The 15,964-nt window shown below is 30.8% G+C and overlaps 4 protein-coding genes and 1 pseudogene across 7 annotated transcripts in view; 1 reads left to right on the top strand and 4 right to left on the bottom strand.

Moving 5' to 3' along the window:
- Positions 1-6,967, bottom strand: part of LOC149894364 (E-selectin-like) — a 35,342-nt gene extending 28,375 nt beyond the window's left edge. For 2 of the 4 annotated variants that reach the window (XM_090099074.1, XM_090099063.1), the window contains exons 1-3: positions 6,704-6,908; positions 6,487-6,511; positions 1,028-1,173 (exon numbers count right to left, since the gene is read on the bottom strand). In XM_090099074.1, the coding sequence (XP_089955200.1) occupies positions 1,028-1,173; positions 6,487-6,511; positions 6,704-6,893 (361 nt within the window). In that variant the 5' untranslated portion in view covers positions 6,894-6,908. Of the gene's footprint in view, positions 1-1,027; positions 1,174-6,486; positions 6,512-6,703 lie in introns of all 4 variants that reach the window. The other 2 variants (XM_090099092.1, XM_090099083.1) reach the window with 2 other exon arrangements.
- Positions 4-993, bottom strand: LOC149894366 (uncharacterized; annotated as a pseudogene).
- On the bottom strand, positions 1,398-4,479 carry LOC149894367 (uncharacterized). Its single transcript, XM_090099050.1, has 8 exons — positions 4,374-4,479; positions 4,035-4,274; positions 3,790-3,866; positions 3,486-3,682; positions 2,966-3,295; positions 2,647-2,805; positions 2,184-2,376; positions 1,398-2,042 (listed from the first exon to the last, which is right to left on the bottom strand). The coding sequence occupies exons 2-8, from the start codon at positions 4,187-4,189 to the stop codon at positions 1,693-1,695; spliced, it is 1,461 nt and encodes a 486-aa protein (XP_089955176.1). The 5' UTR covers positions 4,190-4,274; positions 4,374-4,479; the 3' UTR covers positions 1,398-1,692.
- On the bottom strand, positions 4,579-6,009 carry LOC149894368 (uncharacterized). The gene is made up of 2 exons (XM_090069590.1): positions 5,103-6,009; positions 4,579-4,974 (listed from the first exon to the last, which is right to left on the bottom strand). Exons 1-2 carry the CDS (start codon positions 5,787-5,789, stop codon positions 4,579-4,581), a joined length of 1,083 nt encoding a protein of 360 aa, XP_089925716.1. The 5' UTR covers positions 5,790-6,009.
- A 566-nt stretch (positions 6,968-7,533) lies between the features above and the next one.
- Positions 7,534-9,813, top strand: LOC149894369 (uncharacterized). Its single transcript, XM_090076838.1, has 2 exons — positions 7,534-8,268; positions 8,382-9,813. Exons 1-2 carry the CDS (start codon positions 7,674-7,676, stop codon positions 9,773-9,775), a joined length of 1,989 nt encoding a protein of 662 aa, XP_089932964.1. The 5' UTR covers positions 7,534-7,673; the 3' UTR covers positions 9,776-9,813.
- Positions 9,814-15,964: the final 6,151 nt, after the last annotated feature.

Raw genomic sequence — 15,964 nt, forward strand, 5'->3', positions numbered from 1 at the left:
AAATGAAAGAAGGCAATACAGTTAAAAACTTTAAAATTATTAGACATAAAGATTGTTCATTAATATGTTCAGATGTCTGTTGTGATTTTAGTACCATCTACCATACTAACTTGCCTGTAATGGAATCCAGGTTAAAGAGTAACAAAAGTCAATCATCTATTACCTTTAACTAGCCATTTTTTAACTGTGTACATTTTCTTACACCAGTAAATGTAAGAAATGTAATAAAGACAACTTGCATTTTTCTATATGGAAGTTCAATAGTACATTACAACAATTTACTGTTTTGATTAGTTTCTAAAATCAAAATTAAGAATTATTACAATATTTTCATAATCTGGGAGTATTTGCAAATATAAATTAGCACCAGTTTAGACGTTAAGTTCCACAACATGTGAGTATAAACACACCTTTAGTGCCAATGTAACATTTCCTTTCATACTTTTTAAAATTCGATTCTTTAAGATATTTATTGTGACATTTCGGACAGGTATATTTAGTTGTTAAGCGTTCTTCTGTTTTTTTCAGCATTTTGGTTTCTTCTTCTACAATCAGCTTCTTTGTAAGAATTGCTGGTGTATGAGCTCCAATTCAAAATCCTCTGATAACAAGTCCGCTAACTCTTCAAGATCTATCTCAATAAAATCATCCACAACCATTTCAATTTTGTTATCAATATTTTCAAGCAAAAAAGAATAATCTTCTTGATTAACATAGAAGTTTTCTGTCATACTCATATTATGCATAGCTGCTCAGAAAATTATTTTTAAAAATATTTTATTGGATAGTCGAGACCATCTTTTTTCGAAAAAAATAAAAATACTCCCCGGTTTCGCAATTATCATCAATTGTTTTGCTATTGTTATCTAAACAATACCGTAACACGCATATCTTTTTTATGAAGCAATGCGTTGAACGTCCATCTAATAATAGGTCCTTGGTTAAACTAAAAAGTTAGTCGACTAATTTTAGTTAGACAAAAACTACCCTTAACTGCAAACCCCTAATTAAAACTAAACTAGTTTACCTTGGCAACTTGCCAGTGTTCCACTCCATCGATGATTAGATTGGCAAACACGCAGTGGTGAACCGATAAGTGAAAAACCATCATTACATTCAAAAGTACAGTCTCCCGTAGAGCCCTGCAAGCAACTTGCTAAACCGTTTGCTAACGGTGCACGGTGATTTAGTAATGGACATTTATCATGCGCATGCGTTATATTTTGCTCAAATGTTGGTAAACAACAATGTTCGCAAGTAAACAAAGAACAACTTATAAAATTGCCTAAACTTCAAATTAGATTTATTTGTAGATATTTCTAAAAAGTCCATAAGAAATGATATCAAAACAATACTTTAGGTATGGTATGTGTCATTAAAGCTATCATTTAAATAATTGTACAAATAAAATAGAAGTGGGACTAAAGTGAAACTTAGCTGTTTTTTAGGCGGAGTTTAACCTGTGCTTACATTATAGTCTATATTCTGAAGTTTTAAATTTTTTAGTGACTATCTTGATTTTTTTTGAAAATGTAAAAGTTTGTGAATCATTTAAAGCAAAAATCGAAAACCGGTTACTTTTTTTTGTGATAGTATAATGCTTTTAAAGATTGGTAAGTTTTCTTTTTATTTGAAAGGTTAAAAATACTGACAAAAATATTATGCAGGCTTTAATGCTGCCATTTATTTTCTTTAAATCATTTTGCAGTATTTTATCGGATTATTTTTAGTATCTACAATTTTTCTTTTTCTTGGCTGAGCTTTTTTTTGGTATTTTTTTACAGTTGGGTTGTTTTTTATGAAATGCTCATTCATTATGCTTTTTAATCTACGTAGTCCTTTCATATGGCAGTAGGTACTCTTCATGCGGTTGATTTCAGCATGAATACTTTCTCCACCTTGCTCTCCATAAGTACCTAGTCCTACTCCCCATTTTCTAATGAAAGGTAATGCATGGTATTCCAGCATATGAAGCTTGGGTGTGATTGAAGCGTTTGGCCAGTTTTCACGGAAGTACTTCATAAAATCTTTGATTTGATTTTCTGTAACCAATAATATATATATATATATATATATATATATATATATATATATATATATATATATATATATATATATATATATATATATATATATATATATATATAACACAATTATTTCAAAAAATATGACATATGACATACCAAGCTCCTGTTTGTTATCTTCATTGAACTGATTGCAGGAGTTAATAAGCTTGTGACATATTCCAAATTTAGAGAAGAGTACCTCAAAGTTTTTACAAATTTCAACAGTTTCTCTGTGTATATCAGTGTCATTAAACCCAAGTTCAACTACAAGGTTTGGTATGGAGTTGCAAAGTTCAAGGATACTTTTCTCCTAATTTAATATATAAAATAATTGTGAAATATGTATTATATGTAGTAACTGTTGTTAATTATGTATCTAGTTATGTCTAATAATGTTAGTATTAGCCATCTATTCCACTTACACACATACACACACACACACACACACACACACACACACACACACACACATATATACATATATTTATATTGTATTGTAAATTTAAATTTATGTAAACTTTGTTTTTAGTAAAGAGTAGATTTTATAAATTTAGGAAATATATATTAGATATTATTTTACCTTTAACATTTTGTGAACATGATTACCAACAAAACTTTTCCCGTGATATGCTTGTCTTTGTACTCCTAATGAGTTAAGTACGTTATCAAGTTTGTTTACAAGTGGCCCAAATGATTTCTTTATATGATTTGCTTCAAGGAGTATTTTCAGTTCTGAGATCTATGATTAAATATGTTTTTAAGATAAATTCAAAAAAATCTAATCAATAAAATGAAACTTAAATATTCCAATGTATAAAATTCTCAGCTGAGTCATTCCGGGTTTAATTACCAATCTAAATTAAATATTTTTAGTAGATAATAAAATTTAAAGTAGTTACCTGTTCTTTCTTTTTCTTACCAAAGTGCATCAGGTGAGGTTCAAATACTAATTTAATTTTTTCTTCGTTTTCAGGGTTAAAAAGTATTTGCATTTCAAGTGCTTCTGTTATAACACGAGTTTTATCTTCAAGTTCTTGAATACTTATTTGAAGTTGATTTATTTGGTGCTGGTGCTCTATATATGCATTAAATTCCTCACAGTCAAGCGTTCGGTTGGTTACTGCCATTCGACCTGCAATTTTTATGTCAATTGTGTGACAAGAGTCTTCTAACATGTTGAAAAACTTTAAGTATATACCAAGTGAGATATGTAAAGCAGGAACTCCTATCTAATAGTACAAGAGAGTTTATATTATAATTTACAATTGCATACACCACCATTTATATTTAGCCCACCAATAACTGTATAAGTCGTAAACAATATTGTATTACATTGTTTACGATTATTCATGTGAATTTGCGAATAATGCCTAATAAATAAAATCAAAATAATGTGAATAATGAATAAAAGCAAAGCACCTGATCAAGTGGCACATTGAACAACCGTTGGTCAATAACATTGTCGCATAACTTGGCAAACTTGGGATCTGCACCATGGTTGTTAAATTTTGCTAGAGATAAGTCCAGTGTCTTAAGTGATCGCATTTCAATGTTATCATTAATTGGATTTGACATTCCTTGACTTGTGATGTTGCAAAACAGGCATGAGTGTCTACCTAAAGTAATTGAACAAGTTTGTGTTAAGAAAACAAAATAAATCATGCTGCATTTATCTAGCCCAGATGAGTTTTTTTAAAGAAATCTGTATTAAGTATGTACTCACCAGTTGCACCAGTTATTCCATAAATTGCACACAAGAATTCATAATCACCGAATACAAATACGCGAATCTGTTTTTCTCTAAAATTGAACAGAATTAAATTATTATACATTTCTTTAAAAAGAAACTGTAATCTATCATAATCCTGACAATTGTGGTAAGAAATGAATAGTTGATGATTTTGTTTATGTCAAATATTGGTTGGATGTTTTTGAATAATTGAATTATCTTTTGTAATATGTTCTTACTTCCAAATCATTTTTTGCAACAAATCAATTTCTGATGTAAATCTTGCCAATGAAATTTTCAAATTTGTGCTATAATCCTTTGCCTCAAATATATTAAATATTGTTGTATTAGTTTTGGCATTAGGCTTTTCCACATTCGCTACTTGATAAAACATTTTGAATAAATCACCTCCATAGTCACCTCCTATTTTTATATGGATTTCATTGTCTTTAATCTTGTTGTATAATAAGAGGTTGTTGCTAAAATTAAAACAAGAAAAATTAGTTTTTGTTTTTATAGTATTGCATTTAATTTATTGTAGTATGTTAAAGTATTTTTTAAAAAAGATTTGTTTGTACCTATCTAGTCTATCTAGTACATTTATTATATGTCCTTGTAGATTTTTGATATATGCACATGGCAATTCCTTGATTTCATAAGAACCTTTTGAACCTTATTTTTCAACCATAAATGGAGCGTTTTTAACAATAAGATCATCACATAACCATTTCTTAGCCACATTTCTTTGTTTTGCATTAGAAGCACATATTACATTGTTGTTTTTCAACCACCTAAAATAATGTGTTTTTTTTTATTATCAATAACTATTAAAAGTATTGAATTTGTCTTTTCAAGATTTCTATATAATAATTGCAATCTTGTGTACCTAGATAATATTTTCATGTTGACATAAGTACTGTTCATGTTTGCTTTTAAACTGATCATTTCTTCAGCAGATATTCTGGCTTTGGAAATATTTGATTTGCTCAGAATATATTCTTTTTCATTTTCATTAAAAGATTTCAAAAGAGTAGCAGTTTGCTTGATTGTAGAACTGATGCTTTCTCCACATGTTTTGCTCATATTATGTTTTAGCTGTAATTGTCTTCTGCGAATTGTGCGTAAACATACATCTGAACTTTCTTTGTAGGCTATTGGTGTTGATGTAAAGCATAAGGGCTAAAATTTTGTGTAATTTAGTTAAAATGTTCAAAAAATCATACTATAGTTTCCTATTATAAAATTAAAAGCATTTTTGTTTTGTTATAGTAATTTTACAGTCTCTGTTTTTGTAAAGATAGTCTTACCCTTGGTCCATCTGTCGGAAATTCAATTACATTGGATGTTGTTTGAGACATTTTTTGTTTTATTACATGCAGAGCAGCATCTTCAATAATTCTTGGTATAATACTTGTTGAATCCAATGCAAATATATCTGAAAAGTTTATTTGTGAAGTTGATGACGATGATATTGATGTTGTTGAATTTGATATCGGAGTTGTCTGACAAGTTTTTTGATGACTCTTTCGTTCTGACAGTTGTGTGACTTTAAACAACCTACCACAACCTTGCTTGCATACTTCTTGCAAATTTTCTATCATTTCAATTACATTGGTTGATGAAATTAACCCATCACTTGGAATTGAAAAGGAACATTTAGGGCATTTTGTTTTTGATATTAGTTTGCCAATGATAAGTGGTAATAGACATGTTGAGCAGAATGAATGAAGACAGTTTTTTATAATAATCGGTTTATGCATAATGTCATTGCAAATAGTACACACACAAAGATGCACATGAGGGTTTAAGATGCAGTTAATATCTTGCAGTTTAAGATTAAATTTTGCTTGAGGTAAAAGTTTAGATTGTATGTTATTTATTTTATGTCTAGTCCAAATATTTTCACTATAACTAATACTTAAAGGTCTTCCACTTATCTTTTTCTTTTTTTTTTCTTCCTTTATTGGCTTTAAAGCAAACACATTCAGTTGCATGGCAATTTTCAGGCCAAGATCTTAATTTTAGTTCAGTGTTTGAACCTTTTTCAATATTTCTTAATATTGAAAAGCATCTATAACACATTTTTTGAGGATGCATATTTGGGTGGTCCTTATCGATTCGGATAAAAAAACAAAACTCTATTCTAAAAATATGTTTTGTTAAAAGAACACTATCATTATCTAGACTTTCTCCACATATTCTGCATAATTTTTTTAGTTTGGTTTCATGAGACTGTTTTTATTGCTAAAGTAGAAGATTTGATGTACAAAATTTTTAAACTTAAAAAAGTAACCGGACTCTGATTTCTTTTTTATTATAAAGTTTAAACCATCTTTTTTTTAAATATATATAGCTTTAAAGCATAAAAATTCTAATAAACGCTTAATTATTATGTTTTAGTAGTAAAGATGACCATAAAATAATTTCCGACTTTACTGCGTATTTTATCACATAAAAATTAATAAATTTGAGTATTTCAAATAAAATATGTTTTCCTTGGCCACACATTTTATCAGTTTATAAATTTATATTTGGTATATACATCTTCAAAGCAATGATATGACCTTTTTTATTAGGTTACGGTAAAAGACCATTGCAAAAAAAAAATCAAAATTTCGATGTTGTTGTTGTTTTTAAAGTAGCGCATGCGCATCATAAATGTCCGCAAATGTTTAAAATTAAACCACCGTGGGTGGTATGCTCTGGCATGGTAAAGCTACACAAAGACAATAAAGAGTGCATTAACATTATATTCGGAACATTGGAGGAGAGTATTATAACTAAAAGCAGGAAAATAACCGCGGCAATTAAAGAACGCAAAATGCCTAATCAACTTTGTTAATGTGTAATGTACAGTTGGCGACTAAAGATAGTCTCAAACTTAAGCTATACTGATAAATGTTTTTACATTGACACTGGGCTAGCGTTCCGTTCCATTTATGATTGGGTTGGCAAACACGCTCAGAAGATCCAACTAATGAATAGCCATCATTACATTTAAAAGTACAGCTGTCTCCAGTAGAGCCCTGCAAGCAACTTGCCACACTATTTGTTAAAACAGGAATACTCTCACATGGCACAGCTAAAACGAACAGCATAAAAAGTTAACTCAGTAACTTATATTTTTGAAATTATCTACCAGAACATTTTACACAAAATGCTTGTAAGTTGCAAACCATATTAGTATTAAGCCAGATAAACAAGATATCATTTTTGCATTGTTTCTTGCGCGCCATATCTCTAAATTGAAGCTGTTTTGCCCACTTTTGATCGATCGAGCAGTTTTCTGGATGCATAACGATTTCACTCTCTATATATTATATATCTATATGCTTTAACTACGAGTTATCCGTATAATAACTTTTTTTCGCAGTTTATCATACATTTGTATTTTGAATATGAATTAGATATGTATATTTACCAAAATATGTTTTTTGGTATGTTTATTTTAATTTTGATGTATCTGTCTTCAGAAATTTTTATACATATTTGTAAAACTTTTATAATTTATTTGTGCTACGAATACACTGTGTCACGAAATGACTATTAATTCGAACCTCTTGTCCCGAGAAAACCCTTTGGAGGTTTGAGAGTACACGTGTGTAGAATTACACTAGAGTTGGTTTTGAAATCTTTTATCATTGTCCGAGAAAGAAAAATCAGTTTAAAGTTTCTAATTTTATGCTTATTTAATAAGGTCAATAAACTAAGAGTTTTTTTTTCTTTCTCAAAAAAACTGTCTATTTTGGTTATTTGTTTTACAAATAGTACAAACAAAATATTTTAACAAAAAAATAATTAACTAAAAAATTCCGGCAAAAACCTGCAAACAGTTTAGAAACCGTTTTAAAAGAACAAGGTGTGCGTCATTTTTCAAAATGCCTAACCAAGCAAAAACTCATGAAGACAACAGGAAAACTGTCTGTTTTCTCTGTATGAACAAAGCTAACAGGCAGCTGACTGATTTTATGATTAAACGCAGTCAAGAAATTTTGGGCCAAAGAATCAACTTTGAAGACCAAAGAGTACCAATTGGAATCTGTGAAAACTGTCGAGTAAGTCTCAGAAGAAAAGGTGAAGGAAGAGATTTCCAACTTCCTTCCTTGCCAGACTATCAAAACATAAAGATCCGTCCTGCAACAAGAGAATCAGCATGTGATTGCTTGATTTGTAGTGTGGGAAAAGCAAAATTCAGAAGCCCTCAGATAAGTGGAGCAACAAACACTGCCAGTCAGCTTATAGAACAGCCAATTGTTGAGAAAAGATGTTCAGCATGCTTTTCATTGATAGGAAGAGGCATCCCTCATGTCTGTACTAAAGCAATGTTACGACAGAACTTACTCGAAGTTGCAGAAAAGGACAAAAAAGCAGCAGAAAGAGTGGCTGTTTCTGTAATTGCCAACAAAGTTCCTTCCCCCCATGGCACTGTCCGTCTCAATCAAGGAGTAGGAAGACCCTTTCCAGTAACTCCAGGTAAAAACTGTACTTTTTAAACAAAAAAAACTTTTGTCAAAGGGCATAGCAATAAAATATACACTATGAATTTCGGAAATGATACAATGGTAACTTTCTGTGATTTTTTGCAGGTCCATCGCGACAAAGAGAATTATTTCCTTCATCTACACCCACCTTGACTGCACAACATCTAGTACAAGTTCAAAACCAGATTGGTCTTTCAAATAGAGGAATGAATATGCTTGCTTCAACTCTAAACAAAGTAGTTCCACAGCGTGTTGTGGAGAAAAATTTCAGAGAAAAGTTTGAATCTCTTGGAAAGCAACTTTCTGACCTCTTTGTCACCTCAGAAATTACTGATACATCCAAAAGCACTAGCCAAGAGTCTAAACATTTATTGGTGTACTGCAATGAAATGGAGTCATTAAGAAACACTGTTGCTGAAGTCAGAGGCCCTCAGTCAGACCAGCTTATTAAGGTGGGGATAGATGGTGGAGGCGGGTTCGTGAAAGTTTCTTTTGGTATTATGAGCTTAGAAACACCAGATACATTTCCTCCATCAAAGAAACCTCTCTTTAAAAATTTCAAAGACTCAGGAGTGAAGCGTCAACTTTTGGTGGCCATTGCAGAAAATGTCTCTGAAAACTATGACAATGTCAAACAAATCCTGGATAAACAGTGTTTAGAGAGAATGTCTTTTGTGTTGCCATGCGACATGAAGCTTGCTAACATAATTTGTGGCTTGCAATCTCACTCTAGTGCACACCCTTGCACCTGGTGTGACATTGAGTCAAAGAATATTCATCACAGTGGTGAGCTTCGAACATTTGGCTCCATTCGTTCTGATTTTGAAGGCTTCCAAGCAGCCGGTGCCCAAACAAAAAAGGCAAGGGACTTTCAAAATGTTGTTCACCAGCCAATAATAAGACTTTCTGATGATACTCTTGTCCTAGATTTTATTCCTCCTATGGAACTTCACCTTCTCATTGGTATTGTGAACCACCTCTTTAAGAACCTCTGTCAGGTTTGGCAAAATGCAGATGAGTGGCCAAAGATGATCAACATTCAACAACAACCTTTTCATGGAGGACAATTTGCTGCCAATGAGTGTAGAAAGCTTTTGAGAAATGTTGACTCACTTCAACAACTTGCAGAGAAGCATGCTTGCTTTTTGGCATTTCCATTTATTGAAACCCTCAGAAAATTTGATGCTGTTGTTCATGCCTGCTTTGGGAATACACTCCAACAGAACTACTGTGAGCTTATTGAAGAGTTTAAAGCTTCCTATCTCAACCTTCCAAACACAAGTGTTACCCCCAAAGCACATGCTGTTTTCTTCCATGTGACACAGTTTATTGATCGCCACAACCACTCTCTGGGCATCTTTTCTGAGCAAGCCACAGAGTCACTTCACCACAACTTCAGTCTTCATCGGCAACGTTTCAAGAGGCCAGCCATCCATCGGGATTATCCCAGGAATCTTCGAAACTGTTTGATCGAGTGTAACAGTAAACATTTATTTTGATTTCTATTTGTGGAAGAGACATTTACAGTTATTAATTACATATGCTATGTTAGAGTTTAATAAAGGCTTGCTTCTTAATCAATTGAGTAGAATAATTTTGTATAAGTATCTAAAATTATCAATGTTTTTCACAGCTTGAATTTGAAAGCTGAAAGTAGAAAACTGTTTGTCTTTCAAGAATAGTTTGTATGTATTTTTTTTGGTTTTGCTTTGTTTAGAGTTGCAAACACTTTATATGTTGAAGAAATTTATGTTATAATAGAGAACAAGATTTTTTTAAAGAAATTATTTTTTTGTAAAATTTTTATTCTGAGCAATAAAATTAAAAACTTTAAACTGATTTTTCTTTCTCGGACGATGATGAAAGATTTCAAAACCAACTCTAGTGTTATTTTACACATGTGTACTCTCAAACCTTTAAAGGGTTTTCTCGGGACAAGAGGTTCGAATTAAAAGTCATTTCGTGACACTGTGAATTTAGTTTAAAGTAGGCGGAAATTTACTGGAAAAAATAATAAATAGTAATCATTAATCTTTGTCTTCTTTAATTTTCAACTGTTATTACTTTTCAAATATGTTTGACTCCGGTTATTATTAATACCTCGTAGGAAGAGGATTTGGAAGGGGTAATAGCCTCTCCCCCCATATATATTTAAAAGAGGGTCAATTTCCCTTCCCCTTCAAGTTGCCCTTTCCCTTCCCCTTCAATTTGCCAAACCTGGCTGTTTTAGTCACTCCCCCTCAAACTGATATGACCATCCTACGTGAATAGTAATAAATCATATAACTATAATAATAACAAATTAGGGAGAAGATAAATTAATTTTTCGTGAAGATAAAAAAGATCCATTTATCTCCAGCAACACCATTTAAAAAAACTTAGAGTTAAATGTAACTGCACAAACAATTAGAGGACGTTTAGTTAAAGCTAATTTGTTTTTCAAGATCACCTAGAGGTGTGCCTTTATTGAAAAAACGACATATAAAAGCTAGAAAAATGTTTTGTCATAAATATTCTGCATGGACAAATAAGAATTGGGGCATAGTTTTTTAGACAGATGAATCTAAATTTAATATCTTTGGATCAGATGGTAACCAGCTTGTCCGCAGAACACAAAATAAAGAGTTTGACCCACATTACACTAAAAAAACACTTAAATTTGGTGATGGAAGCATTATGGTGTGGGGATGTTTCTCGTCATCTGGTATTGGTCCTATCTATTTAATAACAGACACTATGATAGCTGATGTTTATACTAATACCCTTGAAGAAATAATGCTTCCTTATGCTGGGGATAACCTGCCGTTGCTCTGGATATTTCAACAAGTTAACGATCCAAAACATCCACAAAAAGATGGTTCCAAAATAATGGTATAAAACAATTGGATTGAACAGTAAAATCACCAGGTTTAAATCCAATAGAAAATTTATGGAAAATTGTAAAGGATAAGGTTGCAAAACAAAAGCCTCGGAACAAAAGGGATCTGTGGAAAGCTGTGAAAACATCATAGTACGGTATTCCATTATCAAGATGCGTTAAATTGGTCAACAGCATGACCAAAAGACTAATCGAAGTTAAAAAAAAAAGAAGGACATGCATCAAAATATTAGACAATTTTGGTAAATATTAAATATATAAGTGTTTCATAAACCTTTTTCAAAAAAAGAAAAGCTTGTTTTTGTCTCTAACTGCTTTTAATTTCTTTTGTTAAATATTTACTTTATAAACATTGAATTTTCTTGACTTTTTTAAATAAACGATCAAATAACCATTTCTGTATTTATTATTTTTTCCAGTAAATTTCCGCCTAATTTAAACAAAATTGTTGGTAACATGAGAAAAATTGAAAAACATTTTATAATTTTTTTAAAAATATGGTTTTTAAGAATAAAGTTTATAAAAACATAAAAAATTAATATCAGTTAACATTAATTGCTGTGAATAAAAAGCATTTTTCGAAATGTTTAGATAGTGTATTTATTATTTTTTCCACCTATATATATATATATATATATATATATATATATATATATATATATATATATATATATATATATATATATATATATATATATATAGAAGATACAGCAAAGGATGACAACTTTGTTGGTACTTAAAGTTTCATACCGGCGTGCCGGCAATCATCAGCCAAAATACATAATGAAAAAAACGTTACAAAAAGAGAACATTAAAGAAAAACGAAAAAACCGTTAAAAATGTCGTTAAAAAAGAATTGTTCTTATTAATGGCTTCAAATTAGTCTTTACTGTCAAATGACGCAAGCATGTGTTTATTCATATGCCTACACTTACTAACCAGCTCTTGCTTTTTATTTAATAAATTTGCGCCTCTATAGATGGCAATTTCAGTTTTTTCATTTAAACATAGAGCGCATCTTCTTGTGCTTGGTTGATAAGGTTGGCATTTCGACGAGGAATTCGACGCTTACAATGACACATGCAGACAAGTCATCTAATTTGTACAGATTAAAGAAAGATGAGTACAAAAAGCTGATAACTAACTCCATTACAACAAGTTATAAAAAGGTTAATAATAATATTAAAAACATAATAAATGCCGAAGGTAAGGAAATCATGGCAGGCACAACCGAATTAAACAAGATGCATATCAATGGTGAAACTAGCGCTTTTATAACACTTAAAGATCACAAAGAGAATTTTGTAAATAACCCTAGCGTACGGTTAATAAATCCTGCAAAAAACGAGTTGGGAAAAATAAGCAAATTTATTTTAGACAAAATAAACAATACTATAAGGGGCACGTTGAATCTAAATCAATGGAAAAACACGCAGAACGTAATAGATTGGTTTAAAAGCATTCCGAATAAGAAGCTACAGAAATTCGTCGTTTTTGATATTAACGATTTTTATCCAATAATTAGTGAAGAACTGTTGAGAATAGTGATGTCCTTTGCTGAGAAATTCGTTTGTATTACAGCTGAAGAAAAAAGAATAGTATACCACTCTAGAAAATCTCTTCTGTTTCATAGAAATGAGACATGGATGAAAAAAGGATGCGGTTTATTTGATGTAACAATGGGGGCATTTGACGGGGCTGAAGTTTGCGAATTAGTGGGGCTATTTCTGTTAGATAAGCTATCATCCGTTTATAATAAAAATTTTATAGGTATTTACAGAGACGATGGTTTGGCGGTTTTTGAAAATCTAAGTGGCCCAGAATTGGAAAAAGTCAAGAAAACAATCACAAAAATGTTTAAAGAATATGGATTAAACATTACCATTAAATGCAATCTTAAAATCGTTAACTACCTAGATATTACTTTGAACTTAAACGATTCTACTTACCAACCCTATAGCAAGCCAGGGAATCAAATAAACTATATTCATAAGGAATCAAACCATCCTCCGAATATTATTAAGCAAATACCCATTTCATTGGAACGCAGATTATCAAGACTCATCCAGTGAAAAAATATTCGGCAAAGCTATTAAGTGTTATGAGGAGGCATTAAATAAAGCAGGATATAGTCATAAATTAAAATATAACAATACTCCTAATAATAATACCAGAAAGAAGTATAATCGAAAGCGTAACATTATATGGTTCAACCCACCATTTAGCAAAAATGTGATCACAAAAGTTGGCAAATCATTTCTTAATTTGGTAGACAAACATTTTCCATCTAAGCATATTTTGAACAAAATATTCAATAGAAACACTTTGAAAGTCAGTTACAGCTGCATGCCGAATTTAAAATCTATAATAAACTGGCATAACCAAAAAATCATCGAAGATATTGAAGATCAAAATAAGAAATCCTGCAATTGTATCAACAGGTTGCATTGTCCACTAAATCAACTTTGCCTAACAGAAAACATGCTTTACAAAGCTGTTATTTCTTCAGACCTTCCAAACTATTTAGATAAAATATATATTGGCATAAGTGAACCGCCTTTTAAATTACGTTATGCAAACCACATTAAGTCGTTCAATACTGTAAAATACAAAAACGACACCGAACTATCCAAGGAAGTGTGGCGCATAAAAGAAAAAAACGGAAAACCTTTTATTAAATGGAGTATAATCAGGAAATGCCAACCTTATCAACCAAGCACAAGAAGATGCGCTCTATGTTTAAATGAAAAAACTGAAATTGCCATCTATAGAGGCGCAAATTTATTAAATAAAAAGCAAGAGCTGGTTAGTAAGTGTAGGCATATGAATAAACACATGCTTGCGTCATTTGACAGTAAAGACTAATTTGAAGCCATTAATAAGAACAATTCTTTTTTAACGACATTTTTAACGGTTTTTTCGTTTTTCTTTAATGTTCTCTTTTTGTAACGTTTTTTTCATTATGTATTTTGGCTGATGATTGCCGGCACGCCGGTATGAAACTTTAAGTACCAACAAAGTTGTCATCCTTTGCTGTATCTTCTATGTAATTGCTCTTGCCAGCAGGCTATTGAGCACTCTCGAGTGAAGAAGTCTTTTACTAATCATAAATATATATATATATATATATATATATATATATATATATATATATATATATATATATATATATATATATATATATATATATATATATATATATATATATATATATATATATAGACGAGTTGCGTGATGACGCGTTTTGTTTTTTCTCCAGTCCAACGCGGTTTCCGCAGTAAACAAAAAAAAAATTAACAACCGCATAACAAGAGTTTCATTCTGCTAATATAAAATTTTAATTTAGTATGTTTCATATATTATCTAGTGTAATAATTTATTATACTAAAATGAATTTTATATATATTATTTCAATAGCTTAAAAAATTTATAATGTGGAATAAATCAAAATATTTTCTAACTCTTAACAATGAAGAGCAAGTAATATACGAAGAAAAAATTAACTCTTGGAAACGGATCGTTCTTGCCAGATCCATTATCAATAGATTACTGGCAAAACAATTTGACCCTGCTTCCTAATATATCATTTGGTGATATATTACGGAGCAGTATATATTAGGGAGCAGTTTTTGTTATATTCAATACCAAATGCCCCTTCCAAGAGATCAGCATTCGATTTAATTGGATTGATTTGAAATAAAAAAGATGGACGTTTTTACTAAAAATAATAAATAACTTTTTTAGTTAAGTTATTTACATATTATAAATAAAATTGAGATGTAATTAGTTTATAAAAATAATCTAGAGATTTTTAATTTTAATGTTATAAGTTATTAAAAATAAACTAGAGATGTTCAAAGTTTGTTTTAATGAACATATATAGACGGGTTGCGTGATAACGCGTTATGTTTTTTTTCCCCAGTCCCAAGCGGTTTCGGCATTATAGAAAATAAACATAAACAACCGCATAAGTAGAGTTTCATTCTCCTAATATAAAATTTTAATTTAGTATGTTTTATATATTATCTGGTTTAATAATTTATTATACTATAATAAATTTTATATATATTATTTAAATAGCTTCAAAAAACATTTATTATGTGGAAGAAATCAAAATATTTTCTTACTCTTAACAATGAAGAGCATGTAAAATACGAAGAAAAATTAACTCTTGGAAACTGATCGGTCTTGCGAGATCCATTATCAATTGATGACTGGCAAAACAATGTGACACTGCTCCCTAATATATCACATGGTGATATACAACTCTACCTTATTGACACACCTAGTCGATTCACCAGAGAGAATATAGGAGCATATAAGTCTTTAGAAGCATACAACTTCTTTGTTTTTGGGCATCTTCATGATATTTTTTATCATAAAACCAAAAACACTGACTACTGTTACTTGAAAACTAAGGTAAGTATTAAAGAAATTATTTAGTAACTATTTACATTTTCTTAAATTATGGTTGTTCATAGGATCTGCCAAGTATGCGGCAAGGACAAAGACACGAAGACTACATCGTTTGGGTTGCACTGCATAAAAAGGGCTGGATTTTAACTGGTAATTGCTCCTGTATGGCCGGACTTGGACCAGCCTGTAGCCATCTTGCTGCTCTATTGTTCAAATTAGCAGCTTGTGTTCAACTGGAACTAAATGAGGAAACAGCATGCACAAGTAAACTGTGAAATTGGAACAAATCAAGAACTAAGGCTGAACCAGTCCCATTGAAGTATATGAACCTCAAGCGGCCAAAATATAATGCAAAAGTGCCATGTATAGAGCCACCTGCTAATTACATGCTTAA

The sequence above is a fragment of the Hydra viridissima genome, unplaced genomic scaffold (genome assembly GCF_058129835.1).
Source record: "Hydra viridissima isolate aposymbiotic clone 2 unplaced genomic scaffold, HvirCarnegie_v1 scaffold_1, whole genome shotgun sequence".
In the NCBI taxonomy this organism is placed as follows: domain Eukaryota; kingdom Metazoa; phylum Cnidaria; class Hydrozoa; order Anthoathecata; family Hydridae; genus Hydra; species Hydra viridissima.